Source organism: Hemicordylus capensis, chromosome 15 (genome assembly GCF_027244095.1).
Source record: "Hemicordylus capensis ecotype Gifberg chromosome 15, rHemCap1.1.pri, whole genome shotgun sequence".
NCBI lineage: Eukaryota > Metazoa > Chordata > Lepidosauria > Squamata > Cordylidae > Hemicordylus > Hemicordylus capensis.
Genome location: NC_069671.1, coordinates 884562 through 897423, shown reverse-complemented (window position 1 = coordinate 897423; position 12862 = coordinate 884562). Strand labels below are relative to the sequence as shown.

Genomic DNA, 12862 nt, shown 5'->3' with positions numbered 1-12862 from the left:
CTGCAGTTTCCTAGCAGAACAAGCTGCTAGAAGAGAGAGACACCAGCCGCAGAGCTGTCACCATCCTTGCCGAGACTATCCTGGGAGTCTTGGCGCACTGTGTTCATCCTTCCATAGAGAGTTCATCTCGGGCTGATCCGTGCAACACAACTGCATTGTGCATGCTGCAAAAAAGCTCCACGGATTACTCCCAAGAAACACACACCATGCCTCTTTGTGCATTCAGTGCCCTTGCTCGGTGTCTGTAGCAGCAGTGTCAACAAGGGGTTACAAAATTGCAGTGACCTGGCAAACGCTTTGGATGATCTGGCTGCCGTGTGCCAGATGTAACCGGAGCCGGGGAATGGATGCTGGTTGGGTCTGCACAGTTGGGTGCCGTGGCTGCATCGCAGGGCTGTCCTCACCATCAGCATCAGGGTAGTGGGTAGTAGGCTTCTCCTGCCCTCATGCGCGTGCCCGACCGGTCACTGTCCAAATTCCACGAGCAAGGGAGGAGGGGGAAATGCTGGTCTGTGAGCTGGATGTGGAGGCAGGCAGTAGGGGCAGGACCAGCACGTGTCCCCAGCTCCATTGTGGTGTGGGGTGTGTGTGTGTGGGGGGAGCAGCACTCCCCGTGTGCCCCCGGCCTCGTCCCCAGCTCACAGATGAGCTCTCCCCTCCCCTCTCCTCCTCCTACCTTGCTTGGGGAATTCTCAAGATGGCCAGTCAAGAACGTGGACAGCTGCTCAGTTAGGATTAGGAGAGGAGAGCTGGTCTTGTGGAAGCAAGCATGACTTGTCCCCATAGCTCAGCAGGGTCTCTCTCTCTCTCTCTCTCTCTCCAAGGGGCCACCGGGGAGAGGAGCAAACACAGGCTATGCCCCCAGTGCTCTCCTTGGGTAGCTGATGGGGGCCTTGGCCTACTGCAGTGAGGTGACTGGGAGAAGAACACCCACAGGCGGATGGAGGGCCAGTCGGTGGCTGAGCACCTCAGCCAGATGGATCCGGTTGGGCATCTCTGCCATAGTGGGAGGGCATCTACTGGACTGCCTTATGTTCAGAGAGGGCACACTAGTTGAAGGTGGGTCTGAGTTTATGGCAGGATTATTGTGTAATCTGGGAAACGGGGCTCATAGCTCAGTGGCAGAGCATCTGAGTTGCAGGCAGGAGGTCCTGGGTTCCATCCTTGGCAGCATCTCCAGGTAGGGCTGGGAGAGACTCCTGCCTGGAACCTGAGAGAGCCTCTGCCAGCCAGTGTAGGCCAGGGCTTCCCAACCTGTGGTGCTCCAACTCCCACCACCCCCAGCAACAATTTATTGTGGCCGGGGAACCCCTGATGTCAACAAGGCTGAACTAGGTGGATCAAGGGTCTGACTGAGTATAAGACACCTTCCTGCGTACCTAGGACACCCTATAAACATGGTCATGGCTGGAGAGCCCTCCTCTCCTCTGGCTCGTGAAAGGCTGAGGCTGCTCCTGGAAGTTTCTTCGGCTGTTGTTCCAACCCAGGAAGTAGCCATGACAAAAACAGGCAAAAGAAAGAAGGAAGAGATGCCAAGAAGCACAACCAAATCATTCGCTCTCGCCCTGTTTCCTAAGCACAACACAGCTTTCCCATCTGCTGTGTTTCCTCTTTAATTAGATCCATGCCGTGCAGAATAGGTGGGATATCTGACTTGCTTTAAATACGAGCTGTCACTCAGGGAGGGAGGGAAGGAAGGAAGGGGACCTTGGACACTCTCTCCTGCTGATAGGCTGGATTACTGCCATGCATGATATGGTGTGTTCTGCACCAAAATACAGTCAACAGTGTCAGAAGAAGGAAAATATCTCAAGGTGGCAACATACAAAGTGATATTGAGTGTTCAAGGCTAGGGCTAGAGAGGGAGGCTGTGATTCCAGGTCCCACTTACGCATGAAGCTTACAGGGTCACACTCCATCACCCTCTCTCACCCTAACTGCCCCACAGGGTTGCTGGGAGGATAAGGTGGGGCAGGGGAAAGAAGACATACATGGGCGTTCTTACTCCCTCTGAAGAACGTGGCTCATATCGGGCCCCTGATTTTGAAGGTTCTCTGGCTGGGGTGTCATCTTGAGGGGAGGAGTCCCTGGTCCTGGTCCGTGCTGATGGCCATGGGGGCTTCTCCGCTGATGGCATCTCAGTGGATTCTGGCTCTGGGCGCTGCAAGCATCCCAGATGAGGTTCTGATGCCTGTGGGGTCTGGGCTGAGAAGATTCGGTTTGCAAGAAGCTGGTGGGAGGTCATATGTTGGAGTGTGACTGTGCGTGGTGGGGGTGGGGGGGTGACCTCGAGGGATTCTCCTTTGGCTACTACTGGGCAAAGCCACAGGAACTGCACCACTACCATGTTTACAGCCACAGCACTGTAATAGCCCATAGAAGTCAATGGGAGCAACTGCTGTGGCCACCTTAAATAAAAAGAGCCTTGGTGGATCAGGCCCAAGGCTTCTCTTGCCCAGCATCCTGTTTCCCAGATTGACCTTCCAGATGCCTCTGGGGAAACCACAGCCAGGAGATGAAGGCATGCCCTCTCTCTCCTGCCATTGGCCCCTCCGAGGCCCATTAAAGATCCTCGGTGGACCGGTCTGAGGAATCCTGGACCCCAGGCAACCAGAGCCTGGCCCAGAAGACCCCACTGAGGCTCTCGCACCCCATCCTGAATGTCCTGGATGTGGAGCAGGAGCCTTACAGGCGGCTGCAGGCCGAGGAGGACGAGTGGGAGTGTCCTGGTGGAGATGCTGGGATTTTGGCCCTGGCAGGGAGTGCACAGTGTCGGAGCATCTGGCCGGCCACCCGCTCCAGCTCCTGCTCCTCAGCACCGCCCCCTGCCACAAAATGGCCATGAGCACGAAGACAAGCTGGCCCCTTGAAGTCTCCCAGCTCTCTGAGCCCTCTTCCGGAGGATCGGGCACCCCAGCAGGCTCTGGGTCAGGGCCCGGCTGATGCGCCAAGGCGTGGGCTGGCAGGGCAGCTCCGATGCTCTCACTGGCTGGTGCAACACCCCTGTGGCCCAGTTCCTTGGCGGGAGACTCCTCCTCCGGTTACCAGGCTGGAGAGCAACCCGGATGCACCCGCAACTGGGCCCTGAAACCCGACGCCTTGCTGTGTGTGCTGGACAGCTCCCCTGCCTCCGAGGCCGGCTTGCAGCTCTAGGACTGAGGGGAACGGGACGGATTCCCACCCTTCGGGATGGAGTGGTTTCTCCTCCTGTCCTTGTCCGCCTAGCTAATTGACAGCGTCTTGCCGGGGCTCCTCTGGAGAGAACCAAGAGCGAAGCCAAGGGCTCCTTTTGTTTGGGTGTGGGGTGGGCTCTCTCCAGTCCCAGTTAAGACCCATCACCAGACAAAGGCAGGCGCGTCCCCCCTCCCGGCGGCCTCCTTGCTCCGGAACAGGAGGGTGTGCGCTGATTGTGTTCTCCTTTTTCAAAGGCAGTGGAGCGTGCTGTGTTGTGACTGAGGCTTGCCTTGTATCTGCCTTGCAAATGGAAAACAAACACACGCTGGAAGAGAAAGCCAAAGGGAGGGAGGAACGACTGAGCGCATCATAACTGGGGAGTAGTCAATAAGGCGCTGGTGGGGAAGGGAGGCGGCGGAGACAGGCAAGGTGGGCAGGAAGGAGCCTCCCCGGCTCCAGGGACGAGCAGCCGGACTCCAACTTCGAGTCAGGTTTCTGGCAAGCCTGGCCCGGAAAGTCAGCCGAGAGGAGGATTGAAGAGGCCTGCCGCTTCTGCCCACCAAAGGCACCTTAAAACATCTCATCTCCTTGTCCGGCAAGGCCTGCGTCACACAACACTCGTTTCAGCCTAAAGCGGGCTCCAAAGGTGGCTTATTGGAATCAGCAGCCACCTTTAATTGTTAGCCGCCCCCTAACAAGTTGTTCACTGGGCAGCTCACAAGAACACAACAGTTTTAAAAAAGATCCAACAAAAATACATAAAACAAGATGAACAAATTACAATATAATATACAGAATACAGAACATTAAAAAAAATTTAAAAGCCTGCATGAACAGAAAGGCCTTCATCTGGAGTCTAAAAGAACAGAGTGACGCCGGGCAAGCCTCACTGGGGGGCGCTATTCCACAGACGGGGTGTTGCCACCAAAAAGGCCCTCTCCCTAGCAGCCACCAGCCTCACCTCATTTGACAGGGGCCTCGTTGCTCCTGGGCATCCGAAGACGGTCTTAAAGCCTGAGTGGGGGCATATGCCTTAGTAACGTCATGGCTGGATTACTGTAATGAGCTCTACGTGGGGCTGCCCTTGAAGAATATCCGGAAACTGCAGCTAGTGCAAAATGCGGCAGTGAGGGTTTTACCTGGAGCTGCCCGGTGGGAGCACATCACACCCATTCCGAAAGAGCTGCACTGGCTACCAGTTTGTTTTAATAAAAGGCGGTGTATAAATTTAACAATAAATAAAAATAAATATGGGGAAAGGTAAACATAAGAACATCAGAACATCAGAACAGCCCTGCTGGATCAGGCTCAAAGAGGCCCATCTAGTCCAGCATCCTGTTCCACACGGCGGCCAACCAGATGCCTCTGGGGAGCCCACTGGCCAGACTTGGCCATCTTTGCCAGACGGCTCCTCTCCTGCCCCCCAACCAGTGGTGTTCTCCGTGGCCGGGGACGTGGTGAGCCCCCATCGCTCACGCTTGGATGCTGGCTTGGTGGAGCAGCTGGTCTTCCTGAAGGCCAACCTCCCCCTGCTGGGCCATCCCAAGCTGGATGCGGAGAGGTGAGTGACTCCTGGCCACCCCCACCGGCTGCAACACTAGCTCACCTGGCCAACCCGAATGCATCACCGTCTGCCCGTTTGTGCTGCTGACACACACAGACACACATGCACACCACTGCCAGGCTGGTGAGGATGGACTGGGGCCCTGGGCCAGCACCCGTCAGAGGCTGTGGCAGAGCACAGGTGGTTTTTTGGCTGGCAGTGGCTTCAAAATGTTGTTGGTTGTTTGCTCCTGCAGCACAGCCAGACATCCACGCCTGCGCCTACACACACACACACACACACACACAGGCCCACGATGAGTCTAAACTGGCTCCCTGATGCCTGTCAGCCTGCGGGCTGACAGCCAGGACCCGGCCCAACCTGCACTGCAGACACGAAAAGAAGGAAGACAACTTCTCACCAAGCATGTGGCTTTCTTTCCGCTCTCTCCGCAGGCACACACACTTCAGTCTGCTTGCTGTGGCTGGCTCTCAGATGGGCAAAGGCAGAAGAACTCAGTCGCCTTGCCAGGTGCCTGTCTGCCTGCTGGCCCGCCCTTCCTGAGCCCGGAGGTTTGGTCTGGTGTGGCAGTGAAATCTCTCTGTGGTTGGTTCCTAGTGTGAGATTTGCTCCCGGACACGTGCCTGTCTGTCCTCACCGCACACTGTGGACGGTGGTCTGGTGGTCTGACTTGGTGCATCCTGCATTCTAGATGATGTACACTCAGAGTCAGGGGTGGGCCCTGGTGGGCCCCCCCCCGGGCAAAACAGAGGCCACCTTGGGCCTGTTCTTATGTTATTTTGTCAAGAGGGGGCTGCTGCTGCTGCTGCTGCTATGGAATAATTGTGTGTGTCTGGAGAGCAATTTGTGGTGGCAGTGATGTGTTGGCAGGCACTGGGTGGCTGGCACAGAATCTGATGCTTTTTTGGGTCTGCTTTGTGCCGTGTTCTGCCAGAGAATCCCTTTTTAAAAAGTGTGTGTGTTTGAATTTGCAGTGCTGTTTGGTTCTGCCATGGAGAATAATGGGAATTCGAACCAGCTATTATCGAACCTATCTACCACCCAACTCAGATTGCTTTGTGGGTTGAGTAGTAGGCAGCACCTCTCATGACGTACCACCTAACCTGTTTTGCTGTCCTTAGGCACTACCTATAGGGAATGACAGGCCGATTCGAATTCCCATTATTCACTGTGGCAGAACCACTTCGAAGCAGTTTGACCCCCAGTTTGAATTTGAACCAGACCAGTGGCCAGTTCCATGGAACCAGTACTCGAACCATCCCACCCACCCCCAGTTCAAGATGGGCCTCCTGGTTTGTGTACAGAGATGGGTCCCCTGGTTCGATGGGACCCCCAGTTCGAGTCTGATTTGAACTTGAACCAAACCGCAAAATCCAGTTTTGTGCACAGACCTACTCCCATGGGCCTGACACGCCACTGAGTGTGCTTGCCGGGGCAGGAAACAGACCTGGCAAGAAATCGTGGCAAGGGAAAGGAGTGCCCAGCTCCAGCCCAGGGGGTGGCCCCTTCAGAAATCTGCACTTCTCAACCAGGAGGTGGAACTCGGGAAGGGCAGCCAGACCCACTTGGGAGGGGGAACCATTTGGGAGATCCACAGACAGTATTAAAGGGCTCAGTTGAGACGGAGCTTCTGTCCGAGCACAAGTTCTCCCTGTGATCTCTCCAGGGTCCTGAGAGGCCTGCATCCCGCCAGCTTTGCTCCTGACCTTGGACGGTGTTCTGCCTGCCCTCACCTACGCTGGGGCTGGACACTGCGAGACACCTCCTCCTTGGCACTCTGGTAGGACTGCCAGGTATGCACTAGCAGCGGAAATGCAGCCCTGACTTTGCCTCCCAGCTTGTTCCTGCAGTGTCACGGGGTGCAGGATCTGTCCTCGATACCCTCATGGCAAGAGGAATCCAAAGGAGGCACAGCTGCCTCTGCTTCCCAGCAGCAGCTCAGGTCATTCCTTTCTCTCCCACCCGGCCCAAGAGCCACGCTGCAGGCAGGCCATTTGTCAGGTTAGCAGTGCAGCTCTGCCCGATCAAGGGAGATTGGGCCAGCCTGTAGGCAGTGCAGGAGCGAGAGGAGCAGCCCGACTGCCTCTTGGGTGCCCCCCGCCCGGCTATTTAGGATGAGCCTCCACTGCCGCATGGCCCCACTGAAGATGGGTCCAACTCTAATGAAAGGGAACTAAACTCAGGTCCCCCACAGTGGCTGTTAACAGCCATGGGGGGTGGTGGTTCACTGCCCTCTTTGCAGAGCAGCTACTGTGAATGCGACAGAATGAAACCGCTGTCAAAAGATGGTTTGAGCTTAGCACTATTTGAGCCACATTATCTCCTATTTGCAACAGTGCAAAGCAGGAGAAAGAAAGGAGAGAGTATCTGGGGAGGGGAGGAAAGCCGGCAGAAGACTCATATTTCACCACCGAAATTGGATTTGATCTTGAACGCAAAATCACCAGCAACTCAGGAATCTTATCTTTCTGTTAAAAAAAAATGTTTAGACAGCAAAGCTCTGAGAATTAATCGGCTGAGAGAGATAAAACGATCTCCTTGCGCCATCGGATAAGTTGCCATGGCAAGCCTGTGTGCCAGACATCTCTCGGAGCGAGAGGCTTTGTCTGGCTACCTTGGGAGCCACTTGCTGGATCTCTGCCACCCGCCTGCACAAGTTAACCACGAATGCATGCATTAATTACACCTCTTTGTAATGTATTGGCAGCACAAGGGCACAAAGCCGCCCAGCCTGCCTCGGACGAGAGCTGGAAGGGAACAGACACAGTTCAGAGAGCCGCATCAGGACCACGGAGAGCTCCCTCTGCCTCCTTGGACATTCAGCAAAGAACATTCCTAAGAGCACGTGGACATATGAAGCTGGGACAAAGGAAGCTGCCTTCTATTGAGTCTGGCCCTTCATCCATCTATAACAGAAGGCCCAGAGGCTGGATCAGCCCCGTAGGCCCCCCAGGTATCCTGCAGCACCACAAGAGCTGGAAACTGCCGTATAGCATGATCCTATGCATGTTTTCTTAGAAATATGTCCCATGGTGTACCCAGTGAGTCTTACTCCCATGTAAGCATGCCTAGTACTGCAGCCTGAAAGCAATGACAATTTAGGGAGAGGAGAGGAGTTGAGTTGGCATTTGTTTGGGGCTGGCAGGCACTTTGGGGCTGGCAGGGGCCCCACTGATTGAGCAGGGACAGGACCTATTTTCTGGCCACTATCTTTGGTTGAAACTACGGGTCCATAGACAGGGGGAATAGATCCACAAGTAACTAATCATATTTTTAATTGTAAAGTAATGTGCTAAAAACTGACCTCAGCCCCTGCATGCCAAGCTGTGGATGGTTCCGGCCCACCAGGGCATTTGAGTTGTGCCGCCCGGTATTACTTTCTGCACAAGGTTTGGGGCCCAGGGTGCACCCTGCCCTTCCTGCACACATCCATGGACATGCCTTGCAGAGGACACACCGGTCTCCTTGAGGGAGCATTTCCCCTTCCCTCGCCAGGGGAAGCAGAAATTCATTCTCTCAAAGCCAGAGAGGGCCTGCCTTCTCTCTCTCTCTGTCCTGCTCTTCCTGCTAATCCTGTTTGCCTTGAAACCGCTTAAAAAGTTATCAGTTGGCGGCTGCAGCTACCAGATGACTATCTTTGGAAGGCAGCAAAATGTTATTGGATGCATCGCTGCACCGCTGCCCAAGCAAAGAATCCCACCCAAAGCAGCTCCCACCACATGCATAAACCTCGCGCCAGTTATTAACAACCCAACCTGGCGGGTGATGTGTGCTCGCTATTTTTAGAAAGCCTATTTAGGAGCTGCGGGATCCAGGGGGGTCCCAAGGTCACACACCAATTCCTCGAGTGTTGGACGCTCTAATCCCAACTCTGAGCTCTCGACAGCTCAGGAGTTTGGGCCTGGCTTCCCTTTGTTTTCTGCTGTATTCTAGGAAAAGGCCTTAATAACGCCTCTCTGTGTGCACTTGCAAAACCAGTACCAATGGACCAAGAGCTCTGCCCAAATGTGCATGTTTCCGTGCCAGAAGCCTTTGCAGAAATTCTGCAGGTCAAAACAGAATTCCAGAAGTGTCGAACGCAGGATTTGCCAAGGTTGTCCAGAGCCTACAGGCAGTCAACCCTAGTGGTTAGAGTGTCAAACTAAGGGCTGGAGAGAACCAGCTTCAAATCCCTGCTTGGCCATGAAGCCCGCTGGCTGACCGTGGGCCAGTTGCACTCCCTCAGCCGAACCGAGCCCACTGGGGTGTGGTGAGGATTCCAGTGAGGGGGAGGTTGCTGCCCTGAGCTCCCTGGGGGAAGGATGGGGAAATCAGGCCACGCCGTCAGGGCTGTGCCTGTGTCATGGTCCCCTGTGTCAGCAGCTCCCAGGCATAGGCCTGGCCAATACCTCGGGACCGTTGAAGCCACCAGCTGTCTGGCTTCCCAGCTCTCTGCTGAGACGTGGCCATGGGGGTGGGGTGGGGGCAGAGCCAGCAAGCTCCATGCAGCAGTGAGGCGCCCCCCAAAGAGAGGAGCTGCAGCTGGGAGGGGGCCGGAGCCCAGTGGGAGAACATCCATGCAACCTTGGAGAAGCCGCTGCCAGTCTGTGAAGACAATACTGAGCTAGGTGGACCAAGGGTCTGACTCAGAATATGGTAGCTTCCTAGGTTCCTATGCTGTTCCTATGTGGTGAAGAATCCCCTCCCTTTGAGCCCCGGAAGGGGGGCCATTGGGAGGATGCGCTCACTGACACCCTGCAGGAAAGCGGCAGAGTCCAATCTCTCACAAAGACTTCCGCTTCCAAAGACTCTCCGCTTGATTTCTGGTTTTTTTGTGTTTTTAAGTCACTGGCTCTCATTGTGCAGTAATGCTTGAAAGGGTGCTACTGACAGAGTGTGTGTGGGGGGGCATCAGTGCCCACTCTCTCTCCTCCCTCCCATCTCTGATAGCAAAAGCAAATCAGTAAACATTGCGGGGGGGGGGATGTAAAACAGGAGAAGTCACGTGACGTTGCTTCGTGTCCCTTAAAAAAAAAGCACAGAGTGCCCCCCCCCCGTGCATGCACACCATCTTGACCTCTCTTTCTGCTCTCGATTTGCTTGAATGGCTGCTCAGAAAAGGAAGCCCCCCCCCGCCCCACTCTTCTCTCAGCTGTGCCAACGGAGACCCGGAGGCAGAAATGATCTAGCTCAGCCCAGGGGCGTAGCAAGGTTGGAGGGGGCCCAGAGACAAGATTTTAAAATGGGCCCTTCACTGATATACGCACACAAACACACTTCACAATAGATTGTGCACTCACACTCCCATCCCCATTATGAATACGGTGAATATCTAGTTCACATTGAATCTAGTTTTTTTACTCTCTGCTCCTGCTGATCTCCAAGAGACTCAACATAATTCATAGGGGGTGCAACATGGGCGGGTGGGGAGTCATGTGATGTGCCTCTGGGGGGGCCCTCGAGGCAGTGGGGCCCCAAGACGACTGCCTCCCCTTGCCTAATGGTAGTTACGCCCCTGGCTCAGCCATTGCGTGGCCTTTGGCTAGGCTGACCAGGCTGCCGGGGGCTGGGCCACACAGCCCTCCCACTTGCCCCAGCCCAGTTCCCCTGGCCCCTCTGCATTCGGGTCTGCAGAAAACCACCAGAGGCACAGGAGGTGAGTCCAGCTTCGAGGGAGGTTTGCTGCCTATTTTATTTTTCCAGCAAACATCTTCTACAAGAAAAGAGAGAAAAGGGTTTGCCACTGGGAGCAGAACACAGGAAAGCAAACACGATAAGAGCACCCCCAGATCCAGAGCCGGCTTCCATGCGCAGCCTCCTGTTTGCGCCTCTCCCTCCCCCCCCCCGCTGCCTTGGCCCCGGCTTCCCCCCTTCTTAATCATCCCCGAACTATATTCCGAGCACACAGAATAGCTGGTGCAGGGTGGCATTTGCCAGCACCTCCCAGTGCCCAGGCCAAACAGACTTGCCCAGTCTTGATTTTCCACCTAGGGATGAAGCGTCTCTCCAGAAACATGAAGGGGCAGGGCAGGACTTTCCCTTTAGAGATCAGGGATTACCTGAAGAGCCCCTGGCCAGAAGGGATGGTGATGAAATGGAACAAGTGCAGCAGAGGGTGGCCACAAAGAGAGTGAGAAGCTGCTCGGGCATCCCATCCTGTGAGGAGCAAGGAAAGGAGCTGGGTGTGTTGAGTTAGAAGAGGAGGAGGCTACAGGGAGATCCAATAGCCCTCCCCAAATATAGGTGGGGCAGAGGGCCATAGGAAGCTGCCATATACTGAGTCAGACCTGAGCTCAGTCAGACCCTAGCTTAACAGACTGGCAGCAGCGGCTTCTCCCAGGTTGCAGGCAGGAGTCTCTCTCAGCCCGATCTTGGAGATGCTGCCAGGCTTCCTGCGTTCCTGTCCCAACTCTGCTTGTGCACCCTGCTCCATATGGCCACCTTGCTGGAGCCCCAAGGCTCTGCTGCCTCCCCCCACAGCAGGGCCACGTCCCCCCCCCCCCGTGCATGGGTGGTGGGGTTGCTGCTGCCTGAGAAGCTGCAGCCTTGGGCCCTCCCTCGGCACCCTGGAGGAGACGCTGCTCAGCACCTTGGACAGCTCCTGCGCCTCGGCGATGAATCCGCAGCAACAGCTGAGCAGAGGCGAGCAAAGAGAGGAGAGGCATGTCGTTGACCAAGCAGACAAAAGGCACAGCTGCCCCCCGTCTCCCCCCCCCCCGTGGAGTGCTTGGTCTCTTCCAAGGAGCACCCAGACTGGCCTTGCCCCAGCATCACCCAGAGAGCAGCTCGTCTCATGCAAAATGCAGTGAGGATTTAGGACGAAGTACTGCCTGCCAGTGTTGGGAACGGCAGGCGGGCTCCTCCGTTTGCAACCCTGAGGCCAGCCGCCAGGATCCCACCATCTTGTCAGGCTGGATTCCGTTCCCCCGAGCCATCAGACAGGGATAGTTTGGCCTGTGAATTTCAAGGCGAATAAAAGCCAGGTCCTCGCTCCATCCCACTCGACGCAGAATTGGGTTGGAAAGGTGTGTTTCCATTAACCTGGGAAAGGGTCCCAGAAGGACTAGTGGTCTGCTTGTGCGGCTGGGCTCGAAGGATGGCAGGGAGAGAAATCTCCGTTGGCCCAACGGCACAGGCCAGCTAGGCCACCGGCTAGGGTGCCCACGTGCCAGAGGTGCCCGGCTCAGCCGTGGGGATGCCTGGGAGGCTCTGCCGGCACTTTGGGAAGAGGTGCACACTCTGTGCAATCTTCTTTTAGAGCCTCCATCACCACCAAGCGTCTTCTGGCAGCAAATCCCACAAATGACATTTTTCTGTCCTGGATTGACTCCTCAATAATTTAATTGGAAGACCCCCAAGTTCAAGTTTTGTGGGAGAGGGGTGTGTGTGTGTGTGTGTGTGTGTGTGTGTGTGTGTGTGTCCTTTTCTACTCTCTCCATGCTATGCATTCCAACCATTATGCCCATCACAACAATCATGTGCCATAAATAAGGTAAAATCGAAAGCACGTTCTTAGCAAGAGTTGTTTCTTTTTAAGCCAGCAGCCCTTCTTAGGCACTCCCAGTTTCCAAATGGTGAGAAGTTCCGCTGAATGAGAGGGTGGTGGAGACGTCTCGTGTTTCCTAGTATTTGCTTTAATGGCAAATTTTGAGGAAGAGCATGTGTGGACTCCCGAAGGCACTCCTGCTTCAGCCAGAGGAAGGGAGGGCCCCTTGGGCTCTCCACGCCGCCAGAGGCAAAGGGAAGAAGACTTACCACCAGGTCACCATATCTGTGGTCAACCCGTATGTGCCCGAGTTCATCTGCAAGGGGGTGGATCACAGTGGACCCGGCCAGCAGAGTCTGCACAGGCACAGCAGGAGGAAAGGGCAGGGAGCAGCACGCCCTCTCTGCTGCTGCTGCTGCTGCTGCTCCCCTGCAACTGCTACTGAGAGGCCTCCTGCCTCTGAGGCTGGAGGTGGCCTATCGCTAGCCATCAGGACTAGCAGCCACTGATAGCCCTATCCACCAGGCATCGGTCTGAGCCCCTTTTAAAGCTGGTAGTCATCACCACATCCCGAGGCAGGGAATTCCATTGATTAAAGATGCACTGTGTGAAGAAGAACTTCCCTTTGTTGGTCCTGAATTTCTGGGCCATCCGTTTCA

The 12862-nt window shown here is 55.4% G+C and overlaps 1 protein-coding gene across 1 annotated transcript in view; it reads right to left on the bottom strand.

Moving 5' to 3' along the window:
* Window positions 1–12519, bottom strand: part of SRRM4 (serine/arginine repetitive matrix 4) — a 120342-nt gene extending 107823 nt beyond the window's left edge. Inside the window, exons 1-4 of the mRNA XM_053279873.1 lie at window positions 12473–12519; window positions 11283–11349; window positions 10777–10873; window positions 2690–2825 (exon numbers count right to left, since the gene is read on the bottom strand). Of these exons, the coding sequence (XP_053135848.1) occupies window positions 2690–2825; window positions 10777–10873; window positions 11283–11349; window positions 12473–12519 (347 nt within the window). The remainder of the gene's footprint in view (window positions 1–2689; window positions 2826–10776; window positions 10874–11282; window positions 11350–12472) is intronic.
* Window positions 12520–12862: the final 343 nt, after the last annotated feature.